The 25,781-nt window shown below is 48.9% G+C and overlaps 1 protein-coding gene across 2 annotated transcripts; it reads right to left on the bottom strand.

Moving 5' to 3' along the window:
* Window positions 1-23,855, bottom strand: LOC116954585 (ATP-sensitive inward rectifier potassium channel 10-like). 2 transcript variants are annotated; one of them, XM_032975240.2, is made up of 5 exons: window positions 23,772-23,855; window positions 9,630-10,331; window positions 8,110-8,625; window positions 6,528-6,638; window positions 1-4,426 (listed from the first exon to the last, which is right to left on the bottom strand). In XM_032975240.2, exons 2-5 carry the CDS (start codon window positions 10,305-10,307, stop codon window positions 4,223-4,225), a joined length of 1,509 nt encoding a protein of 502 aa, XP_032831131.2. In that variant the 5' UTR covers window positions 10,308-10,331; window positions 23,772-23,855; the 3' UTR covers window positions 1-4,222. The 2 variants fall into 2 exon arrangements, with proteins under 2 accessions (XP_032831131.2, XP_032831122.2); XM_032975231.2 differs by lacking the exon at window positions 23,772-23,855 and adding an exon at window positions 12,495-14,974.
* Between the last annotated feature and the right edge of the window lie 1,926 nt (window positions 23,856-25,781).

Genomic DNA, 25,781 nt, shown 5'->3' on the forward strand with positions numbered 1-25,781 from the left:
CCCCCCACAGAGCGAATCAAACCCTGGCATTTTTAAAGAGGAAATAAGAGGTGCTTCTGAGGCTACGTTATAATTTTTTTTTTGGGGGGGGGGGTCAACAGATCCATCAATGTATCCAGCAGATGAATCCAATAGAACCTTTAAAATAAATGGAGCCCAGTGTGGATGTTATATATACATTTTAATGTTGTCGATTATTAAACATACATTATGCAAATATAATGGCACGTATTTTTTATTTACACCTGTAATGTGTCAAAAGTAGAGCATTCAATTAACGCGTAGGGATTCACGACCAATGTTATGATTCATAATTTGTGATACAGAATGCGTGACTACAATGGCAATCAGTGTGTGTCGTACATTCTCCCCTCGACACAGCCAACTTCATAAAGTTATCACGTAAATAAGCAATCAATTTTAACATTGCTTCAGCACACAGGTATGTTGAAGAGCAATTGCCAACAAGTAACAATTGGGTTCGACGTTCCGCTGATATAGTTACAACCAGCATCAGCAGGAAATTTCCAGAACTCCTGCAGTGAAAACGTCCTCCGCCCCTCGGCCTTAAATCTCTTGACGTGACATGTTGATGGAGTGCTTGACGCGTGAGATATCTGACATTGGGTGGCGCGACTCCATCTCCACACTCAGCGGACCGAAGCTATCGATGGTGTTCTTTGTTGACCACTGCTACAAACATCTCCACCAGATTCGAGGAACGGTGACAGAGGCGGTCAGGCAAGTTGGCTCTGGTGCAGTTGGTCACGCACGGGTGGACGAAGCCTGTGGTCGTAACGCTGGGTGTTAGAAGGCGTGCGGATGAGTTCAGTAACCCAATTGTCACTGCGACTGGTGATGCACGCATTGACTGGCGTGGCGTGATGGCCGTGTCGGAGGTTAATTTGAACGTCGGATGCCGTTGCAGCAGATGCAGTTGGGGTAAAAAGCACGGGCGTCTGACTGCGGAGGCGCGTCGGGTGAGGCCGGGATCTGGGAAAAGGTTCTGTGAACACTGATGGTTGAATACTGACCGAGCTCAACTTTGGGACTACTGTTGAGCGGCAGATTGATTTGAGAGTCTCGTATCGAGCCGGATTACATTTGTGTTTTTCCGGATTGATTTTGAGCCAGTTTGCAGACATCCGCCGGCTGATGTTGTAGACACGTGGCTCTAGACCGGTATCGAGCTCCAGACCGGTCTAGACGCTGCATTGGTAGCTGCCGGCACGGAGTCCGATATAAACCTGACTTGTGGATAAAGACCCTAGGGATACCACTGTGTATGTTGATGAGCCCCGACAGAATTCATATAAGGGTCTCGCTGCACGAGAAACTAAAAATGATCGCCCCATGTAGGATGGGCTTGTACCGGCTTGTCAAAAAAACATGGAATTACATACAGTATATTCATGCACGGTGACGAAAGTTATGAATTACTTCGCTTACAGGCGCTTCTAGTTTGGCTACGAAGACAGGAATTGCCAGAATAAGATCCAATGCCACCCATCCCATCCACTCGCCTGCTCTTTACCCTCCAAACACTCACTCACTGATCGCTGTAGTGAGACTTGAGAGCGGTGCCCCATCACCTTGCGGCAATTCTGCCACCGGATGGGTCCAGAGTGTCGTCAGGCCTCTTCCCACAGTCGCCGATGCCAACAACCACTGACGCCGGCGAGCTCATGATGAATGGGTGACCACGGTCGAGGGGGTGGTGTAGGAGCGAGGGAAGGGGAGCGAGTGGGACCGGAAAGAAGGGATGGGCAAGGGAGGAGAATGGGCAATTGAGGTGAGCTATAACAGAGGAACGGAAGGTCAAGGAGGGGGACTGCTTAATCTACAGGGGTTTATTCCAGTGGGAGGGGGGCAAGGAGGGAGGACGGGAAACAGCCGAATGCTTCTCAATTCCACACTGCACCTATTTGCTTCTATGAGATGATCGTGCCGAACGTGAACGTGTATGTACGTTTGGCGGACATGTATCACACACGGCCACTGCGTTTGTCTGCTTGAATGAGTTCTGCCTATTCCAGTGGAAAATGGCTTGGCAAACTTATAATAGAAACACGTATATACATTAGGCCTACTTCCTTTGACAAATGTATCCCACGAACTTGCCATGTTATCAAGTCTTTCATTATTGTTGTACTCATTGAGGACGCAGTTTATGAGGAAGGTTTTATTTATACATGTACAATTTAACCATTTCCCCTTCTTGGAACCGAAAGTGAAGTAACTGTCAATAACAGGAAACTCCACATGAACCCAGAGAGGTCGTAAAGACTCAACACGACAATCCCACAACCTTACAAAGTCTTTAGACGGCATGTACAACCTCTACAGCTTAGAACACAGTGGGGATGGAGGAGGGGGGGTGACAATGATCGTGATGACGAAACTAAAACTGCATCCTGCAGTTGTCCACTTTCAAGACAATGCGTTTGTGTCGTCCAAAGCGGGAATTAAATAAACAAGTTAATAAATTCGGCAGAAACGTGAATATTTGGTATCCCGTTAAGCCAAATTTTATTTTTTCAGGTGCACGTTTTTTTATTGCAGTTGAATCACATTCTATTTGTGTATTTTACAACTTTCCTCCAAAATGGACCGTTGCCCAAAACGTGAATCCACTAAACGTAGATTTTTGTTTTCCAGTCATAATCAGGGCTACGATATTAGGGCGGTTTTATATCAGTAAAAAAAATGGGATTTATTTAAAGATAACGTGAAACACATCCTTTCAGTGCTTTTCATACACGCGTAACATTGGGTGCCTTTTGCCCAATTTTGTCTTGTGCAATGTTGTGCGTTTACCCACGAAAGATAAACACGGCCGCAATTAGCATCCTGCAATTACGCATTTACTTTACCTCAGGCGTTCTGCCTCAGCGAGGTACCTGGACGTAGTGAATACCGAGCCATCCTTCATATCCTTTCAGTCATTCAAACAATCCCCTTGTTTGCTCGTTAACAATATTTTATTTTCAGATTTTCCTATGAAGCAGCAAAAATTTGTGTTGAGCTCTTGCAAGCGTATATGCGCTTTGTATGTAGGCATGTAGAGTATGTTTTTGCATGCTTAAATTAAGTACATCTCATTTATATTAACACCCGTATGTGATCTACAGTACAACCAAGGAAAGCATCAAGCCCATGCGTGACTTGACATTCTGTGTCGAGATATTGAGAATATATAAAAATCGTTTCCCCAGCCAAACCGCAGATTCTTCAAGGCTCTAATGGTCAGAAGCTAGTCTGGGATGTTTGGACAATGTTGTATTTTCGTGCATGTACACACGTATTAGGCGAAGTATAAAGTGCTAGTATGCCGTTAATCTGCTGCTACTGCAACCTACAGTTACAACCTCGTTGGCTCTGAAACCTACTTTCTGTACTGCACCCCTCCACCAGCTCATCCAGTCACTGCGACGCCGGGATCAAAACTTGGCGGCAGCTGCACCAGGGAGGCAAACGCATAGCAGATTGCTGCCAGCAGGAGTTTTGGCGTGAATACAAACCGGCAGCAGTGGCAGACGGTGGTTGCCCAATTACAAACAAACTGGCGGCAGTGGCAGGCAGCCCCGTAGCTTCCACGAGAAGTCAGCAGGGGTCAGGGGCAGGCGGCAGCAACAACCAAAAGATGTTGTCCTTAAAGGCACCGGTAAAAAGAGAGCCGACATCGGGAAATGTACGCGACAGCAATTAGTGTCACCAGGGATGGTGCTGGTGGTAAGTTGCGTCACCAGGGGTGGTGCTGGTGGCAAATCCGTACTGCGGACACCAAAACTGGAACGTGAATAAAAACTCTAAATAGGGCCTGGCAAAGCACTGGAGGCGGAGCTAGGTTTGAGTAAGCGGCATGGGTGTCACTGGTGGCTGGTTGGTTATTAGACATAAGACTGGCGTTTGACTTGTGTGCACCATCCTCAAAAGTGTTCAGCACTGGTTCCCATCTATATTAGCACGTGACCTTTTCAGTTTACGGCTAATTTTTGTTCCTGGTGTTTACAGCATCACCTTTAAATAATCGGCACATTTTATTGTTCAAGATAACGCCACACCACGTCAGTTTGTCATAAACACTTGAGCAACCATTAACCGCAACTGTTGAAAGTTGTACTGCCCTCTGACAGTGGCTGCTCTGTTACGAAATCTGGTGGGGCAGGAAGCTGGGGTATAATCAACGACGTTGCCACTCGTGGTCAGGGGTGGAGTACTTTCATACGTTGCTGACGCGCACTACTTCACAGTCCGCGCCGCCCTCCCTGAGGCCCGAGGCCACCCCGTTGGTTCTGAGGCCACCTTCGTGGGGGAACGGTGGAGGGAACGGTGGGAGGGGCTGCGACGGCAGTGACGGCAACGATGAGGGCTGCGGCGCCGCGTGTCGCTCGCCTACACAGCACGGCATCGGCACGTGGACCACCTGGGGGCAGACACGGACGCGACAGGGAGACGTCACTCCTGCTCGTGGTCACAATTACAACTGAATCTGCAGCATCTGGTTTTTCATTCGACGAGCATGCGGTACTTTGCATACTGCCGGTATTACAGATGGCAGCATACATACCGGCAGTATTTTAGCACCTAATTCAGTTTCTTATTATAATTGTATTCAATATTTTTCTTGGCACCATGGAATGAGACGAAGGATTTAAAGCAGAGTTATTTGTTTTTACACGAGATCAACTCCAAATGTGTGACGTGTAACCACTCGAGCCACCTACATCAAATGTTTGCATGACAATTCCTGTAAATCTAACTATTCTGTTAATGTATTCGCTCAATTTTAACCCATGATTGTACATACTGCTAAGCTTTTCATATATATATAACTTAAATATCAGAGTTGGAATTAGCCAAATTAAGTGACAAACAAAATTGTGTTTTTCTTATGCAGTCAATGTTTAGCGAACTGAGACCTTTAACACACTACAGTATACTCACTCAATTTAATCATCAGCATCAGAAAGGGTTTTATTCGCCATGAAAGTTCACACCGACACGGAATTTACTTTGGCAGGATGGTGCATACATTCAACATATAGGAATCTAAAATCTTAGGAGCATGCGATCATGTGCCGTGCTCACCATCACACAGCACCCGGGGTTGTGTGTGCTAAACTTTGAGCACCACAATTAAATCTATAATTTGAAAAGTAATCATTAGCTTCACGTTGGGCATGTTTAATAAATGTTATCCCCCTCCCCCCGCCAGTTGCAAAGGCCAAAGACAATATTTAGGTTCTGAAGATTCATGTAACACACTGATTTACAGAGCCAAACTAAGGCACCCTAGCAAGAATGACAATACTGTAACCAAATAACCCAGAATGTGCCGGACTTCATCAGATCTCTGCGGCTAAGTGGGGTTGAACCTGGATAGTACTTAATTAGGCGAACCCCATGCAAAATCTATTACATATGCTGCAGGGTTATGTTGTGGGCAGCAGGAGGCAGTGCAAACAATTCCATTGACATGTACTATTCTTCTATGCCAGGGGTCACCAAACTTTTTTCACAGTGGGCTGGATAACTGAAAGAATGACGAGCGCGGGCCGCATAATAAATAAATATTTCTGGAGCGTCGGACCTGTGTTGACAGCTGGAAAATCTGGGGGCGGGAAAGATGCGTGTTTGTGTGTGTTGCCATGGAAACCATGCTAACGTGTTGCCATGACGTTGCCATGGAAACCATGGTAACGTCAGAGCGTAGGCGGAGCTACCACGAGCCGAGGAAGTACTTGGGATGGCGCGAAATAAGCAAACATTACAATAAACAAGAAAATCTAGATACAATAATTTAAAATAGTAAATTTAAGGAACATAGCAGTCAGGAGGTCTCCACACGCGTGAAGATCTCCTAGTATTCTAAACATATTTAAATTGTATCACAACGTCTCGTGTTCCATACATTTTATCAACCAATTTCAAGTACCGTCGGCGGGCCTGATGGACTGACGTCGCGGGCCGGACGCGGCCCGCGGGCCGTAGTTTGGTGACCCCTGTTCTACGCCAGTGTTTCTCCAATTTTTTTGCCCACCAACCGCTCAATCGATGCAAACATGTCCACGGACTACACAGGCTCCCACCCCTCATGACATTTAGATTGTAGGGTTATGGGAGTCTAATCAGGGTAGTTTACCTAACTTCATTTTTTAAAAATTAAATATAAATAAAATCTTCATTAATGTCCAAAACAAAAGGTATAAACATTGGCATTATTTCCCTATCAACCTGCATTTGCATCAATCCACGGACCACGTGGAGGACCGTCGCGGATCACTGGTGAACTGGAGGCCACACTTTGAGAAGCACTCTTCTATGCGAACATGTCTTTGCATCCTGCCTTCACCAACCCACATGGACCAGCATCATCGAATATAGCCAAGTAACCCCCACAGCCCGCAAGGGATGCAGAGGCCCTCACCCAGTAGTGGATTCGCAGAGGAGTTGTCCACGAGTGCATCGACATGAAGGGTTAGGGTAGAAACATCAGAATGCCTTTAATGTGGTAGAAACTATACCTCGTCAAACCTGGAGAGGTCAGCTGTGTACTTCCCGCTGGGGGAGAGGGAGATGATGGGAGCGAAGTCGTAGCCCCAGAGCACCTCCTCGGGCAGGTATGAGGTTCTCACCTGCACGTCGTCACCACCAACATCATCGGCACCATTGTCAGCGTCATGAGCAAACATTATTATCGACACCACATTTATCATCAAGATCAGCAGCACCATGGTGATCATCAGCATCATTGTGACCATCAACATTATCACGTCATCAGCTTAGGTGAATGTAATGGCAGTCGCAGACAATGCTGATAAATCAAGCTGAAATTATAATGTAGCACTTATTCCAGAGGTTATCCAACCTTGTGTATACATGTTTGGATTTTTAGAGCATCTAAATGCATCTGCATCTCGAAACACTGAATTACGGGGAACTGCCAACGGGGAGGTATATTGTTTAAGTGATTGAGTGAATAAATATACTGCATAGGTACAAGAGAGTCATGAGCATGGGAGGAAGGTCTCTTGACCTTCCATTTAAACGGGACCAATGAGTCTACAGCATGGATTTGGATATCGAAGACCATGGGGCAGCAGCAGAAAAGGAGCAACCACCACCTGAGTGGAATTTGATGGGAGGGTTTTGAGAGAAAGCCTTTCATGCCCGAGTGGAGATTATCTGGTGGCGAGTGGAGTGATTATGAAAGTGGAGAGATAGGAGGTGGTGAGTTCATGGAGAATCATGGAGACCATGGTGGTGATTTTGCAGTTCACTCAGTCTTTGCATGGAATTGTAGAATAAGCAATTTGAGAGGTAAGACTGTAACCAGGACAGAAGTGTCCCAGAGATATCGATATAGTTACGAATATATTCATGACGGATAAACGATCAACATTTTCTTTTTTTACTTCAGACAGCGAAAATGAAAGACATCTAAGTCCGAAACAAAACACAGCTCTGAGATGGTTTTGAAAAGTCACTGGGATGTGCATTCACATGGGGGTTAAAACGACAAGGCCATGGCTGTGGCCACAGTAACAGCCCAACATCACTTTGAATTTAACATGCTGAAGATAGTTTACATTACTGTGAGCATGTCCACAACTCCCAAGGTGACGATGAAGCTACCCACAGCCACTGTGTTTGTTGTCCTTCCCCCGCACCTCTGATAAGCATGGTTAGCTAAGTTCAACATACATACAGTGATGATGATGACGACTATGATGCACCGATGAATTGACAGTAGTGGTAGTGTATGGCAGTAGTGATACCGGCCCACTGCGGGCCCTGAGCAGAAATTATTCTTGTACTGAGATGAGATGACAGAAGAGATGTAGACAACAGATGTAGATTTGAGTGAGATAAGAAAAATATAAGACATAAATATAGATGTAGTGAGATGAGAGGAGAGATGCAGATAAGATAAAAGGCAAGATAGATTAACTGGTGCTAACATTAATTATCTTGCTATCCGTAATTGAGCCAATTATTTGACGCAACCCTCTTTCGTGAATCTGGGGCCTATTGAGCTGCACGGCACCCGAGAGCCTTTGCTTTATTTGCCCATGCAGAGTGCCGCCACTGCCACCGTGCGGGAACCTGGCAGGTGGCGCTCGTCGCCTCCACGGTGGCGCTGAGCAACACCACAAGCTCAAAGTCCCCGAGCGGCCCTCGCCCGTGGCCGTGCCCCACCAGCCCGCGCTCGCTCCCGAGTGGCCGCTCACGCGGGCCGCGCTGCGTCCCCTCGTCCAGCAGCCAGCTCAGGGGGCTCCGAGGAGTGTCCAGAAAGTGCCGGAACGTGATGGGCAGTGCCAGGAAGGGGCTATCGTCGACGCCGGTAGCGTCGGCCCGGAAGTCGACGCTGGCCTGCTCGAGGGCGATGGGTTCACCCTCGGCCGTGACGCGCGAGTGCAGCAGTTTTCCGGTAGCGCGGCACGCGAGCAAGAGCCCGCGGCGCCGTATGTCGGCCACACGCACGGACAGGCATGGGCGGCCCTGGCCAGCGCTGCCGCCGCTGCCGTACCACGACACAACGGCGCGCCGACTGAAGCGGACGTTCTCGGCACGGCTCTTTGGACGTGCAACCTTGGCAAGAAGAGCGCCGGTCACGAACACCTACGCAGGGAGGGCGAGGCATTGATACAGTAGAGGACGTTGCCATTGACAGTGCCGCCGCGGATGACCATGTGATCACAGACATCACCCTGGCTGACACAGTGGCGCGCATGTTAAGACTCGTAGCGCTGGCTTTAAGAGCCGCAACGTTGATTAAGGTGGCTGACTGGCTCAGGGTGAAGAGCACCCAGCTGGCTCCATGGAGTTCTCGGGTTCGAATCTGGGTCACCACCCCAGACCTGGGTCCTCAAGTGTAGAGAGGTTATGCTCTTAGTTTGCTCACCAAGTGACTGTAAAAACAAATATTACGTTAAGTTTTCATTTTCACCTAATTGCCTCGATTTCCAGCTTTGTGAATTAAAACCACATGGGGTTGACTGCCATGTGATGAACATGTATGTGTTGCAAGGTGTGGGAAAGTGTGCATCTTTGTGTGAATGAGGTCCGTTGGAGGAATTTCAGAGCAATGTTTTATCACCTTCTGCTGACTGTTCTCTAATACACGGGGTGATGCACAAGCTTTGTGAGAACTACGATTTGACCCTTCATCTCAAAACATGCTGCACAACTAGAACAAAAACTGTAAAATGAAACTGTTTTATGTCAGAGTCGGAGCCTTTACCCTTAGGTTATCAGCATTGCACATCCCTGTTATCCAGTGTTATAGCGGTATGGGTTTGTAAATCAAAAAAATATTAGAAATTTACAAACCAGGGCTGCAAGGTGGCCATAACATGACAGAATTGCAAGTGGATGCATGCACCCATTTGTGTGTTGTTATCCTTGCACAAGCATGATGGGATTTCTCCGGTTACTCCAACTTTCTTTCATGAAAATCCAAACGCACATTGGTGGAAAACAGAATTGGCACAAACATCCCAATGCAGGATCCTCCATAACAAAAAATGGTCCGGATACTCAGTGACGCTTTCCGCAATAAACACATGACATGGCATGGAAGAACAGCAGCAGTCGGGGTGAGCAGCAGTGCATGAGGCCTGCACCTCGAGGATGGTGGTGAGCACGAGCTGCACGATGAGCAGCGCCGTGGCGGCCGGGCACTCCTCCGTGATGCAGCGGAAGCCGTAGCCGATGGTCGTCTGGGACTCGAGCGAGAAGAGAAACGCGCCCGTGAGCGTTGCCACGTTGGACACACACGGTGTGTGGTTCGAGGCTCCTCCGGGGACCAGCGGTGTCTCCGTTTCTGCGTCCCCCCCAAGCTCCGACGCTAACGGCAGGGCCTCCGACGTTGGCGGCATCGGCGTAGGTGACACGGCGACGCCGATGTCGCCGTGCCAAAGCGCGAGCAGGTACCACAGCAGACCGAAGACAAACCACGTGCCGGTGAACGCGGCGCTGAAGAGCACGAGCTTGTAGCGCCAGCGCATGTCGACGAAAGTCGTCCACAGGTCGCTGAGGTAGAGCGAGCGTCGGCCCTGCACGTTCCCAAAGCGCACGTTGCTGCGGCCGTCCTTGGTGATGACTCGGCGACGCGGGGTGAACAGGTTCAGGTCCAGGGCTGCGTCGGTCTGTGTTGTCCGGCTCAGGAAGGCCTTGGCTCTGACGTCGACTGCCGGAGGCAGGAGACTTCTCCTGCTGCCGCTGCAGCTGGCGGCACCACCGCCAATGTCGCTGCTGCCACTGCTGCTTCCGCTGCCTCGCCTGCTGCGGGCAGTTGCCATCTTGCGGCAGAGGTGTGCGTAGAGCTGCGATTGTATTTGTCGTAGTGTTTGTCGTGGTGGTGGCGGTTGTTGGGTGTTGTTTGTGTGCGCGTTGTGTGTTTTGTGTTCAAGCAGTGTTAGTGTTGAGGACACCAGATGCATTATTAAAGCATGCACACACACACACACGTGTTACACATGTAGAGTACACACCACCCTCGCTACTACTGCCAACACTGCGGTCACCAAAGTCGTTTCCACCATCACAATCACCTGCACCTAAGCCTTCCCTGCCACCATCCTCTGTTCTTGCAAGAACATTCAGCTCCAACAACCCCATCAGAATGAGCAAAGCCATCAACACCAAGACCTTAATCACGGTTATTGCCACCATACCCTTCATCATCATCATCGGACTTAAGATTTGCATTGAATTGCCCATATAGGACTCACCACTGTGATCTCTACATTGGGTCAAACTTAACATCTCTTAATGTTCGACGGCTTGTGCAACAGATCTTATTTATTCACGATGTACTTACAAAAAAATCCGCAGACTACCTGCTGGATCTCCTCTCTGTTTCAAAGAACAAATTTGACCTCAGGTCTTTGCTCATCTACCAGCTTTACATTCCCTATTGCCGTACAAAAACCGGAGAAAGGGCCTTTGCTATTGATGCCCCCAGGGTCTGGAATGCTATTGCCAATAAACTGCAACTTGAATTACTATGAGATCTTCACTCAAAACTGCTCTAGAGGAGTTGTACACCCCTAGCTGCCACTGCTATTCAGTGGCCTAAAATATGGCTCTAGATTTTGGTGTTATAATTTATTTATGTAGTTTATTGTTAAAAATTCGGTCACAGTCCCTATGATCACTGTTACATTGCATTTATGGCTTTTATTTTGGTGATTTCGAAAGGTTTTTTTTGTTTTGGCCATGTTTTTGTTTACTGTAGTACGGAGTTAGACTGATGGCCTTAATCTTAGTTGTCTTGTGGTTGTTGTTGTTGTTATTTGACTTGCATCCCACTGGGATTTTTGCACACAGCGTTGGTGTACGGTGCTATTTCAGGAATATTTTGATTGTTTTTTTCCTGGATTTTCTGTTTGCACAGTCACATAATCACTTTAAGATGTTTTCTTGTTCATGTTTTTTGTTTGTTGAGGTTGCACCCGATTCAAGAGCCGAATGGCTCACAGGGCTATACCAAATAAATAAACTATGAAACTATGATCATGTACAATATACGTTCTGCTGGTCAAGAGCAAATACTGTACGGTACCTCTTTCATCAGCATTAGAATCATGAGCGTCACAATTCTCACAAACACCACCACAATTATGAAAAGAACACTACTACCACCACGTTTCCACAGGACCCATACCTACCACGATCGCCACTGCCATCACAACTTTCGCCGAAATCACGAGAGCGCCGCCAAGCATTTTCATCGCAATGATCACCAATACAATGATCACCAATACAATGATCACCAATACAATGATCACCAATACAATGATCACCAATACAATGATCACCAATACAAGCTGTATCAACACCGACCTCAGCACGATCGATACCACCAAAACACAGTCACCACTACTCCAATCACCTCAGCCATTCGCTAGCGAGTGTGCAGGCGGTGCAACTGCGCCTGGGTCCCACGGGCCAGAGGGGCCAAGGCGCCGGGGTACAATGAGGGGAAAGGAAGTTGGGCAGGGGAGGCCCCTGAATCTCATTCCTCACACCAGGGCCCATGCCGACCACGCTACGCCACTAAACGTCCTCAACTACATACCGTCATCGTTACTGGCAACATTATCGCACGGTCACCACACCATTCGTGCCAGTCTGTGAGTACTTTGACTCCATGTGGGTCGTCTCCATCATTGTCCTTGCTATTGTGCGCGCGCGTGTGCTGGGGTAGCGGTAGTGTGTCTTGCGCTACGAGCCCGGCGACCCGAGTTCGACTCCCGCTCACGCCCAACACCGGTAACGACTACATGAGCCGGTTCTGGGCCTCCCTTAGGGCGACTCAGCCTCAAATAATGAGTGCGCCTGGTGCGGTGTGTAGACATCACCACTGGGGAGAGAAAGGCGGCCGGGAGTGGTCCTAGCCACCCACGCCCTCGCTCACAGTAAATGCCCCCAAGTGTGCTGGAGGCTATACGGGGATCTTTGTGTGTGCGTGCCGCGCCTCGTACCTTTACCAAGTGCTGCTTGAAGAGTGGCAAGGGCCACATGGCTTATTATGGTAACCGTCGCCACCACCACCACAACGACCATGAACCACCACGACGCGGTTCAATTGTATTCATCCACCGTAGATCGCTTCTCTCTCCGCGTGACTCCCCTCTCTCCGCGTGGCTCACTACGAGGCTCTCTCGACAAGACCCTCTCTCTGCGTAACTCTCTCTCTGCGTAACTCTCTCCGCGTGACTCCCCTCTCTCCGCGTGGCTCACTACGAGGCTCTCTCGACAAGACTCTCTCTCTCTGCGTAACTCTCTCCACGTGGCTCCCTTCTCTCTCTCTCTGCGTAACTCTCTCCGCGTGGCTCCTCTCTCTCCGCGCAGAGATTTATCCAGGCTCCCCTCTCTCCGCGTGGCTCACTACGAGGCTCTCTCGACAAGACTCTCTCTCTGCGCAACTCTCTCCACGTGGCTCCTCTCTCTCTCTCCACGTAACTCTCTTCGCGCGGCTCCCCTCTCTCCGCGTCGCTCCTCTCTCCACGTAACTCTCTCCGCGTCGCTCTTCTCTCCCTCTCTGTACGTTGCTCTCTCGTCTCCGCGTCGCTCCCTTTCCCCACGTGGCTCTCTCTCTCGACGTATCGTGTACCCGGGCGCGAACTCGGACCACGCCAGCTCACGGCAATGCCTCCCCGAGCGAGGCCCGTGTCGTCACGGCGCTTTAATAATTCCGCACGAGTTTTTTTTTTCTTCTTCTTCTCAAACCACATCTGGTTTAGGGAAGGGGGAGCGCTGTGTGCGCGCGTGCGTGCGCGTGTGTGTGTGTGAGTGATGTGTGGATTGTTTTGTCTTTTCGTCTGTGTGTATGTATGTCTATGGCTGTTGTATTCACACGGGCTGGGGAAGAGATGGACTGATGCGGTACGGGAGGATGCGGAGCTGAGTGGACTTGCCGATGACTGGTACCAGCGGTGTCAAGATCGGCCTCTGTGGAGGAGGAGGCTCGTGAAGGACGATGCTGCTGCTACTGGGCAGTTGGAGGCAGTCGCCCTCCAACAACAACGGAGGGCAAAGGAGCGACGCTCACAACAACGAGCGGAGCGCGGGGCGGATAAAAAAACAGCAAGTTGGCGCAGTGGGGGTACAGCTGGTGGGGGCATCTACCGGTCATCTCAGTCAGCCAACAACATGCCACCTCTTTCTGTCCCGAGACCTCACTGTCAGCGAGCCTTCGACATTTCACGTGGCCTCAAAGCGCACCTAGCCTGGCACAGGCACTGTGGTAATGTCACCGTCACTTAGTGGCGAATGGCGGGTATCGGTATTGGCTACTTCTATGTCTGTATGTCTATGTCTGTGTGTCTATGCCTGTGTGTCTATGGATGTGTCTATGTCTGTGTGTCTATGCCTGTGTCTATGTCTGTGTGTCTATGGCTGTGTGTCTATGTTTGTGTGTCTATGTCTGTGTGTCTATGGCTGTGTGTCTATAGATGTGTGTCTGTGTGTCTATGCGTGTCTATGCCTGTATGTCTATGGCTGTGTGTCTATGGCTGTGTGTCTATGGATGTGTGTCTATGGATGTGTGTCTATGTCTGTGTGTCTATGCCCGTCTGTCTATGTCTGTGTGTATGGCTGTGTTTATGTCTGTGTGTCTATGTCTGTGTGTCTATGCCTGTGTGTCTATGTCTGTGTGTCTATGGCTGTGTGTCTATGCCTGTGTGTCTATGTCTGTGTCTATGTCTGTGTGTCTATGGATGTGTGTCTATGTCTGTGTGTCTATGCCTGTGTGTCTATGGCTGTGTGTTATGTCTGTGTGTCTATGGATGTGTGTCTATGTCTGTGTCTATGCCTGTGTGTCTATGTCTGTGTGTCTATGTCTGTGTGTCTATGCCTGTGTGTCTATGCCTGTGTGTCTATTTATGTGTCTATGTCTGTGTGTCTATGGATGTGTGTTTATGTTTGTGTATCTATGCCTGTGTGTCTATGGCTGTGTGTCTATGGATGTGTGTCTATGTCTGTGTGTCTATGTCTGTGTGTCTATGCCTGTGTGTCTATGGCTGTGTGTCTATGTCTGTGTGTCTATGCCTGTGTGTCTGTCTGTGTGTCTATGGCTGTGTGTCTATGTATGTGTGTCTATGTCTGTGTGTCTATGCCTGTGTGTCTATGTCTGTGTGTCTATGGCTGTGTGTCTATGCCTGTGTGTCTATGGCTGTGTGTCTATGGATGCGCATTGCACGTGTGTGGCTACGTGTGTACCGGGGGAGCGGTAGTGTCGTGATTTAGCGCGCTGCGTGCGCTACGAACCCCGTCCAACCAGAGTTTGATACCCGCTCACGGCCAATACCAGCGACGATTTATCTGAATCGGCCCTGGGCCTTCCCTAGGTCGACTCGGCCTCAAATGAGTGACTGGTGTGATGTGTAAATATCGCCGCAAAGGCGGCGAGGCGTGGTGCTGGCGACGCACCAACTCGTGTGCCGTCAAGGCCTTCACAGTTGGTTACGAACAGGATCTGCCCCTAAAGTATGCTGAGGCTATACGGGGGATATTTGTACGCTTGTGCGTGTGGTCTCGTGGTTCGTGCACTGCGTGACGAACCCGGCGACCCTAGTTATTTTCCAGCTCCCGGCCAACATCAGTGACGATTATCTGAACCGATCATGGGATTCCCCTAGGTCGACTCAACCCTCAAATGTTGCGGTTTGTAATAGAAACAACAACAAAAAATCCCCAGCACTGTGCTTTGTTCTGGCCACCCCTCTCTCTCGCGTGCCGGTGCCAACTTTAAGTCGCTGGCGAACAGCACTAGACCTCATTTTATACAACGACTACTACAGTATTGCACAGTCGTGAGGGTGGCCGGAAGGTCCTTGATTTCAACTAAACGCGAATTCTATTGACACAAATCGCCCGGAATGTGCCCGGTCTCGTCACATTTGCGCACGAGCCGGGGATTTGATGATGTGGACAGAGAGGAGGAGGTGAGGGGGGGGAAGGCGGGGCCATCGCCCCAGGCGCCCCTCCTGTTAAGGGGGGGGTGTGGGTGGTGGGGGTGTGAGTGGGGGGGGTGGGGGGAGCGGTGGTGGAGCGGTTAACGCTACGCTGCGTAACGAACCTGGCGACCCCGAGTTCGATTCCCGCTCACGGCCAACACCCAGTGACGATTATCTGAACCGGTCCGGGGCCTCCCCTAGGTCGACTCAGCCTCAAATGAGTACCTGGTGCGGTGTGTAAACATTGCCACTGGGGAGACAAAGGCGGCCGGGCGTGGTGTTGGCCACCCTCGTGTGCCGTGCCGGCCTTCACAGGTGCTCACCAACAGCACTTGCCCCTACAGTCTGTCAAGGCTACACGGGGGATCTTTGTCTTGTGGTGGTGGGGGGGGCACACCCCACCCGGATGTCTCGCCAGTCGTTGTAAACAATGCGAGCAGTGGCGGCTTTTGGCTCAAATCTCTGGTGGGGCGGTGCCGGCGACGACGCCGCAGCAGCAGCAGGGGAGGGATGGGAAGGTCGGGGAGGGATGGGAAGGTCGGGGAGGGATGGGAAGGTCGGGGAGGGATGGGGAGGTCGGGGAGGGATGGGGAGGTCGGGGAGGGATGGGGAGGTCGGGGAGGGATGGGAAGGTCGGGGAGGGATGGGGAGGTCGGGGAGGGATGGGAAGGTCGGGGAGGGATGGGAAGGTCGGGGAGGGATGGGGAGGTCGTGGAGGGATGGGGAGGTCGGGGAGGGATGGGGAGGTCGGGGAGGGATGGGGAGGTCGGGGAGGGATGGGAAGGTCGGGGAGGGATGGGAAGGTCGGGGAGGGATGGGAAGGTCGGGGAGGGATGGGGAGGTCGGGGAGGGATGGGAAGGTCGGGGAGGGATGGGAAGGTCGGGGAGGGATGGGGAGGTCGTGGAGGGATGGGGAGGTCGGGGAGGGATGGGAAGGTCGGGGAGGGATGGGGAGGTCGGGGAGGGATGGGAAGGTCGGGGAGGGATGGGAAGGTCGGGGAGGGATGGGAAGGTCGGGGAGGGATGGGGAGGTCGTGGAGGGATGGGGAGGTCGGGGAGGGATGGGAAGGTCGGGGAGGGATGGGAAGGTCGGGGAGGGATGGGAAGGTCGGGGAGGGATGGGAAGGTCGGGGAGGGATGGGAAGGTCGGGGAGGGATGGGGAGGTCGTGGAGGGATGGGGAGGTCGGGGAGGGATGGGAAGGTCGGGGAGGGATGGGGAGGTCGGGGAGGGATGGGAAGGTCGGGGAGGGATGGGAAGGTCGGGGAGGGATGGGGAGGTCGTGGAGGGATGGGGAGGTCGGGGAGGGATGGGAAGGTCGGGGAGGGATGGGGAGGTCGGGGAGGGATGGGAAGGTCGGGGAGGGATGGGAAGGTCGGGGAGGGATGGGGAGGTCGTGGAGGGATGGGGAGGTCGGGGAGGGATGGGAAGGTCGGGGAGGGATGGGAAGGTCGGGGAGGGATGGGGAGGTCGTGGAGGGATGGGGAGGTCCGGGAGGGATGGGAAGGTCGGGGAGGGATGGGAAGGTCGGGGAGGGATGGGGAGGTCGGGGAGGGATGGGGAGGTCGTGGAGGGATGGGGAGGTCCGGGAGGGATGGGAAGGTCGGGGAGGGATGGGGTGGTCGGGGAGGGATGGGGAGGTCGGGGAGGGATGGGGAGGTCGGAGAGGGATGGGAAGGTCGGGGTGGGTGTGTGGGAGGGTCGCATGTCTTTGCCCCGCGCCACAAAATGTCTCGCCACGGTTGTACTCCCATGCTAAGCCGAATTGAGCCTGGTTAGTTGTTGTATGGGCCACCACCATGCATAATAAGTGTGATGTGCTGCTGCGGAGGATACATCGTGGGCAGCAGAAGGGCAGCGCAAGTAAAAACGCACGGTTGTAGTGTACAGTACAGTACTTCTGTGGTTCCGCATCTTGATTAAGCCACACGTACCAGCGTGGTGAAGTATGGACAAATAACTCCGCCAACCGACACGGCGTGGAGGAGTCCCTCAAACGCGACTGGATTGACAAAGAGCCGTGGATATACAAATGCAAGTACACCTAGCCTAGCACAAAGATGCACATGCTGGATGTAATAGTCACTTACTGCCAAATGACAGCTATTGATGTTTGCGGTGTTTGCACGCATGTACGAACATGGTCAAAACGGGTTTCTTTCTCTTCCAGAAACAGCACTGGTCGGAATCTAACGAGAAACGAATCTTCCTCGTCGATTACAAGAATCTAAACCCGATTCATAACGTCCCTGAAAATTTATCTAATTTATCTCAAAATAACGGTTTTTGGGTGAGATCGCGTTATTTATAAATGTGTCGCAACCCTCCACCACCCGACACGGCCAATCACTCAAGCGCAGTCTTCTGGACAGTCCTGTTTCTTCACCTGAGGTTGGCTACTTGTGTTGTGGCCGAAACATCGTGAGAATTTTATTCTGTTATTATTATTTTTATTATTTTATTCCCATTCTACGTGACTTTACCGAAAGAACCCAGAAGATGAATCCCTGCAGTCACGAAAGCTTTAAATCGAAAAATGTGTCACGTTGACAAAACGCCAGTTAGTTACTGCATGCTTCAGCCCACCGGTGTGTTTGAAGAGTGAATGCACAACATTTAGAATTTGAGTACGACGTTTCGCTGGTAATTACATCCAGCATCTTCGGGCGACTTGCCAGAAGAACGTGACACATTTTTACTGATTGGCCCTTGTCGGGTGGTGGAGGGTTGTGACACATTTTTAAATAACGCTATCTAACCCAAATACCCTTATTATGAATAATACTGGCCGCGAAAGCCTACGTGTTAAACTCATTTACCTTATCAACATAATCTACTGACTAATTTATTTTTATATTAATTGTTGCCATTTAACCAGGTGAGAGCAAATTATATAACGTTATACTTTGAAAACCAGACCTGAGAACGCGTAGAGTCTTGTTCCTGTGCCACATCCGTCCGAGGGTACTTCTCATGTATTCACGGAAACTATAAGCCCCACAAAGTCTAGAGAAGTGTGTGGGGCTTGTCTTCATAACATCAACTGGACAAACACCTTTGGGCTGAGTCAAGGGACTCGGACCTACCTCGCCAAGAGAAGCCTCCAGAAACAAAAGGAGATTGTTATATCTGACCGTGTGGAATGCTCTCTGGAGAGAAGCAGCCGTTGCTCTTGTCAGGAACTGGAACGGGAGTGTGCAATTACTGCTATAATGTATGTTTGTGTGTCCCGCGCGTGACGTCACTCCACAGGCCGCACCCCCCGTCATGAATATTCATGAGCGGGTGGATTTTTACGAGCGGAAATTAAAAAAAATTCGCAAATTCGCTTGAAGTTTTTTGAAAGTGAATCTAATAAATAATTATACGCAGCAACAAAGTGGATTTTGTGTATTTATTTCTTCAGCACTTTAGACAAAAGGTAAGTCTAATTTATGCTTCTACATTATTGTACAATACAAATTTATCGGTGATTTTCCAGATATTGTATTGAATTCCAATTTATTTCAACCCCAGCGCCCGAAAGCAGAAGATAATAAAGCATCAGAGCAGTGAATTTGAACAAATTGAAGGTCAGTTATATACAGTGCTACAGTGACATGAAGTGAGGTGTTTTATGACATCGTTTTGTGCAATAATCACTGCCATTAAATGTACACAAGATACAATCCTAGGACGGGAAAACAAGCTAGTTGGGAAGATATGTTGAACGTATTGTGGTCCGTGTCACCACAGATGGTGGGAAGCCCTCTGCTTGGGTCAGGCAACATCAGACAAGTATATGAAATCACATTTTATTAATAAAAAGTGATGTTACCAGGTATATCGCACTTACAACCACTGTTATTTTTCGGAGGCGACCTGGCCACACAAAATAGCTCGTCTAAGTGGCTTATGTGTGGGAATTTATAGTAGCAGCCAAATAATCTAAACGCATGTTTCTAATTTAGAGGGAGGACCTGGAGAAAAATCCACACGACCAAGGGGAGAGAGAACACGCAAACTCAAAATATACAGGCGTTGCCAGGGTCCGGGATCTAATTCATGCCTCACATAACAGGCAAAGGAGATAACCTCTTGCCACCGCGGAACCCAAAGAATGTGTATGGTATTTAACTTTGAGGATTTATTTGAACAATGCTTGATAAAGCATGGAGAACATGTTTGGTGATGTCGTTCTTATTTTGGAATGTATCTCCCTTCTGTTCGTTTGGTGCTCTTTTCGTCGTGAGGAAGATTTTAGACGGAAAAAAGTGGTTATGGAAGGTAAAAAAAATGTTCACGAGATGCAAAGCGGAATAATCGTCAAGGGTAAAGGTCTTAGAGAAGATGTATAAGGTTTGATCTCCTGATGCACGTGAGCATACATGTCTTCCTCTTCCAGTTGGGCGCCTACCTCTTCCAAACGCCACATGAGGAAATTATCATAATTGTGTTAATTATTTGGTATACAACCTGATATATTTGCAGAACCTGAGGTCACGAACTGTTAATCAATACCCAACATGACCGCCTGGCCTTCTATCTTAACAAACAGACCATAGGCCATTCATGATATCTCTAAAGATATTTGCCATAATATCATTCACTTGAACTATTTTCGTTGTGAAGTGTCACCTGAGACCCCATTCTCACCGTAATCCACCAGGGACCTGTGGGATTCCGTATAACTGATGTACACTTTTAACATTTGATTCAGAACAAAAAAAAACCGACACTGCTAAGGATTCATACTCTTTGGTTTTTTCGGCAAAATCCCGTAGGTAAAATAAATGAAAAGAACTAACCTATTTATTTAAATAATTTATTCTACCTACGTGACTTTACCGAAAAAAACCCAAAGAGTATGAATCCTTGCAGTTTACGAAAGCTTCAAATCTAGAACTGCTCAGGATATATTTATTTCTCACCCTGATGGACTTAAGAGAGCTACACCCACCCCACTCCCTAATTCATAGAACTGACTGCTGCCCTCTACTAACAACTCAATTTACCGATTCGTATTTCAGTCAATCGTAGCGTTTACTTGAGTGATTTTCGACATTCGCAGTCAAAACGAGTGCTCTCGCTCATTCTCTCCGTAAGAGAGCGGAGGGTTGTGATGCAGTTACAGTTACCGTGTACTCGGTTTGAGTCGTGTGTCTCGCAAAGCCGTTCGTGCCCGAAGGCTCAGGCGAGTGAGCCCCACCGCCTTTTGGACTCATCGTGCCCATTTGCGCTTCGTGCCAGCAAACGCCAAGAACCCGACACGGGGCAGTATCGACATCATCAGCCAACGGGTCAATCCACTGCTGGATGTACACATAACTGTCATGTATTTTTTCAGCTGTATCCCTCCGCAAGATATCTCCCTGTACACTCTAGAAGCGGCGCTCGAATTTCGTTCGTGTTAAGCGAGTGGTGTTAGTCTTGGTGAGGATTGCCTGGGAGCGTGCCTGTGAGCGGAATTTGGGGTAGTGGGAATCGGTGAGTAGTGAATATTTGGTGAGTTGGGAGTGGGGCTGAAGGACTGGGCGGGGGGCGGGGGGGGGCAATAGGGGAGATTTACCCGTATGGCACGGGCTGCCCTCCTGTCATCATATTCTAGAGAACTCGACATTTCTATTAAGGTCGGCATTTCACACGTGTCCGAGAAGTAACTTCGTATGCGGCAAATCGCAGGAAACACTTTGTAGACCCGCCGTGTGCATATATACTGTTCGCAGCCTCGAATTAAGGTACGCCCGTAAATGCACGTAAACACACACGCGCATTCATGAATACCGTTGTATTATTTATGTTATAATAATAAAAAGCCACGTCACAAGCGCGTCTTACTGATTGAGTTAATTGCTCATTAGCAGGGGTTTTCAGATGAATTCGACGTGAACGGGCCGTGATTTTTTAATTAAGTTTGTTTTATGACCGTTCCGTTCAACAATTTTCGGTTTTGTTTGAGCCGTCAAGTTCAATGAGTGCTCAGTAGTTCACATCGGAATGAGTTGTAATTATCGCGCCACAAAGAGAGCCTTCGTGAATACTAATTAGCTCTCCACTGGCTAAATACAAAATCGTCGCAGGCGTTGGCATCTTTCAAGTTTGTACCGTATTCTCGATGTCTTCTGTAACGTGATTAAATGTTTGGCCCCTGGTTTAAAATTTACTTTGGCGTTGCTCTGATTGCTATTTGTGTTATTGATGCAATACAAGTGAGATATTATACACCGGTACCAATCGTTTACGGATGACTTTGCCGATTTTGTTATTTTGGTGAGCCAGGTCACGCTTACCAATGCGACTTATCCTGTATTGCTGTTTTAGTTCTCACCTGCATGGTTAAACAATATAAACTCGAAATTTGAACTCACTAGAGGGATATGGCACCTCAAGCGTTGCTCGTGTTCAAGTAACGAATCAAAAACGTTTGTTGTCTCCCACGAAAGAAACATTGACTCTCAATGGACATCCACGTGCTTAAATAAAGTACCGGTGCTGCCTGATTACAAACTCACAACCCAGCTGCTAGAGCCGTGGAAGCGCGGTTGTAATGCATTGTACGATACAGCAGCGAATCCGGAGTATGGTCGACTCAGCAACAGAAGCAGCAGCATTGACAGCGGCATCATTATAATAAGCATCGTCAACAGCAGCGGTTTCATCATTAGTGGTGACGTCATTATAACACTCATCATCATCATCAGCAGCAGCAACCTCACCATCAACATTGCCATGATCAGCCATATCATCATGCCTTTTTTCCCCAAGGAAGGTCAAATGAACACTACCTTTTTAGCCTGTTTCTACTCAGGAAAAGTTAGTTCAAGTTTAGCTTGTTTACAGTTGCTAGAAAGTTTAATGTTTTACGTTTATACAGTTGGTTGTCATTTGTTCAGAAATTCTTGTTGTAGTTTGGTGTGATAAAACATAGGACGGGAAACCGACGCGCACAACAAAAGGCGTGGAATTCCCACCACTTGGAGGGAGAGGGAAGCAGTAGCGGTTGTCGCATTTAATTAAAACTAAAGGAGCAGCAATGACACTGAACACACAGAGACTCGTAAATGTGCGCATCACGTGCTGATGTAGCCCCGTAGCGCACTGGGTCGGCTCTTTTTCGGCTTCAGCGTCACACTCTACGACCGGAGGCAACTTACTTCGGCCCACTGATGGTGAGGCTATACTGTGTAATTGATTCGTGTGATACTTAATGCCATCTAGAAGTCTTCTTCTCTGACCCTGCCCTATGGGTTAAACGAACCAACAACCTCCGGGCCGTAAGTTTTTCGTGTCCAAAATAGGAATTGTTGGGTTTTCCGATGTTTCTCGTTTAGAGCAAAGACACGACTGAAGCCCCTTCATCTTGAACATCATTAGAATGTACATCACTCCTTCAGGATCTTATGCGTATGCTATATACACGCATGCTATGTGCGCACATACACGGTGATTTATGTGTGTGCATGTCTATATGTACGTACGTGCGTGCGTAGATTTATAAAATTGTCTGTTGATGTACACATCCATGTTTGTAAATGAATGTACATACGTGTATTTGTGCGTGAGTATATACTGGTGTACGCACATGCGTATCCTACATGTATGAGTATGTAAACAGTGGTCAAGATGCCTTGCGACTCCCAATGAATTGACCCCTAAAGTGTTTTTCCTTAGCTCATTCATTTCTGTTTTCACACCCATAACTTTAGAGAATTAAATGGGGGTCACAAGACATCTGGACCACCCTGTACTGCCTATTTGGGCATACACGTGCAACACTTTTGTCAATCCACTGGTGGATGACTTCCCTCCCCACGTTGTGCCTGTCGTGGTATATATATTATATATACATTTGACCGTACTTCGCCGCACTGGTCAGCACGCGTCAATGAAGTTGGGGAGCAGAGACGTGTGTATGCATGGAAGTTCAACGATGGATTTATTTGCATGATCTACCTCTGCAGACCACCAGGTAACACTGCCCCGCAGTACGTGTGTGTGTGCGATTGTATATGTACACGCACTATCTGCATGTGTGTGTGTGTGTGCGATTGTATATGTACACGCACTATCTGCGTGTGTGTGTGTGCGATTGTATATGCACACGCACTATCTGCATGTGTGTGTGGGTGCGATTGTATATGTACACGCACTATCTGCGTGTGTGTGTGTGCGCGCGCGCTAACAGCACTTGCCCCACCAGTCTGTTACACGGGGAATCTTTGCCTTTATCTTTGCATACGCGGGCATATGTTCAGTACATGCGACAGTGGGTATGTAAAGATAATAGTGTACACGCGCGTGTGTGTGCTTGCGCCATACGTACACGCAGAGCGCGCAGTGTCGTGTACCCAGAGACTTGAGTTAGGGCCCCAGTGTTCGCCTCGCGCGCTCCCTCGCGAGTGGAAAGAAGCTCCCGTGCCGCCACCCTCGTCCTTGATTAACATTATGGAGGGAGGGGGGGCTAATTGGACCCCTCATCACAACCCACCCACCCCCCAACTGCATCCTTCAAAGACAAAAACACAGGGCACCACCAGCGGACTTGTAAGTTTCCATGCAACATCAATCCACGCGCGCGTGCACACACACACACAGGTGTGAATGGGTGAATAAGCTCGTGTATCTGTGTGAGTGTTCAATGTCATGCGTGTGCACGTACACGCACGTGCAGTGAAATGTTGTTGTGGATTGCTCACTTAAACGCAGCGGTGTGCTGAAGCAGTAGTAACTTTGGCACGTTTTTTTTACGCGACGTTATTAATCGGCTCTGTCGGGTGGAGGACGGTGTACGACACAATTCTTTTTACGCGCTATCACCCACAAATATTTTATGAAAATATGTACACCTACAGCCCGTTTGTCAATCCACAGCCGCATGACGGCCTCATCACGCCCTGCTGGGTTATTTGACCCTACTTCATTCACCACGCTGGTCAGTGCGAGCTCCACCTCTTTTCATACCAGGTGGTCTCCCATCCAAGCACTATCCAGGCTCAACCTTCTGAGCTCCCGAGGTTTGACTGGATCGAGCGCATTCCGAGTGATGCGGTTATGGGCAATGTGTGAGTGAGTGTATAAAGTGGATGTGGTGGGCGGTGGCACAGTGGTTAGCGCGCTGCGCTACGAACCCGGCTAGCAAACACCATATTCTTTGGGTCTTTCGATAAAGTCACGTAAATAGAAAAAAGAATAACAATAACATAATGAAAACAATGAAAATAAAGTGAATATAAAAATTATTCACTTTATTTAAAAATATATATATTTTTTATTATTATGTTTTCTATCTACGTGACTTTACCGAAAGAGCCAAAGAATATAAATTCCTGCAGTCACGAAAGCTTTAAGTCAAGATTTAGCCAACACGAGTGATGATTATCTGAACCGGTCATGGGCCTCCCCTAAGTCGACTCAGCCTCAACTGAGTACCTGGTGCGGTGTGTAAACATCACCACCGGGGAAACAAATGCGGCCGTGCCTGGTGTTGGCCACCCACCTCATCGTGTGCCGTGCCGGCCTTCATAGGTGCTCGCTAACAGCACTTGCCCCCTAAAGTCTGTTTAAGGCTATACGGGGATCGTTGTTGTTGTGTACGGTACGTAATGTACGTTGTTTCACTGTGCGTGAGAGTAGAACTTTGGCGGGCGTGTTTGGTGCTGGCCACCCATCCCCATCGTGTTCCCTAACAGTCTGCTAAAGGCTATGTGGGGGATCTTAGGCTTTGTCATACAGTAGGCGTGTCGTCTTTTTGTAATTCTCGGTAATCGCGTGAAAACGTCTGGTAATAATCGGTTACCGGTTTACCGCACATACCGAAATGTAAATCAATAAGAGGTGTCATGGTGTCTTTTTGATGTCACCTTGACCTTGGGTCTCTCCTCTCCACTCACCACTGCTGGTGATTTAAACGTCCTTGTTGAAAATCCATGGCATTACATCTGAGCCACCTTCCATCTACCCTTACAATACATTCCACTCACTCAGATGACCATAGCCTCGCCCTTTTCATCATCATCGCTAGCTCCTTCATGTCTCCTCAGTTGGAACTCACAAAGCCACGCATATATTTCGAGTTCAAGTTAGAGTTTCTTTTCTTTTATAATCTTTATCAGAATCATTATTTAGACTGGAGGAATCCAGCTTCCAGTTTCATTTATTTGGTGTAGCCCTGTGAGCCATTCGGCTCTTGAATCGGGTGCAACCGCAACAAACAAAAAACAAAAACATGAACAAGAAAACATCTTAAGGTGACTATGTGACTGTGCAAACGGAAAATCCAGGAAAAAACAGCAAAAGATTCATGAAAAAGCACCATACACCAACGCTGTGTGCA

The sequence above is a fragment of the Petromyzon marinus genome, chromosome 3 (assembly GCF_048934315.1).
Source record: "Petromyzon marinus isolate PM22_M1 ecotype Great Lakes invasive population chromosome 3, UKy_Petmar_22M1.pri1.0, whole genome shotgun sequence".
NCBI lineage: Eukaryota > Metazoa > Chordata > Hyperoartia > Petromyzontiformes > Petromyzontidae > Petromyzon > Petromyzon marinus.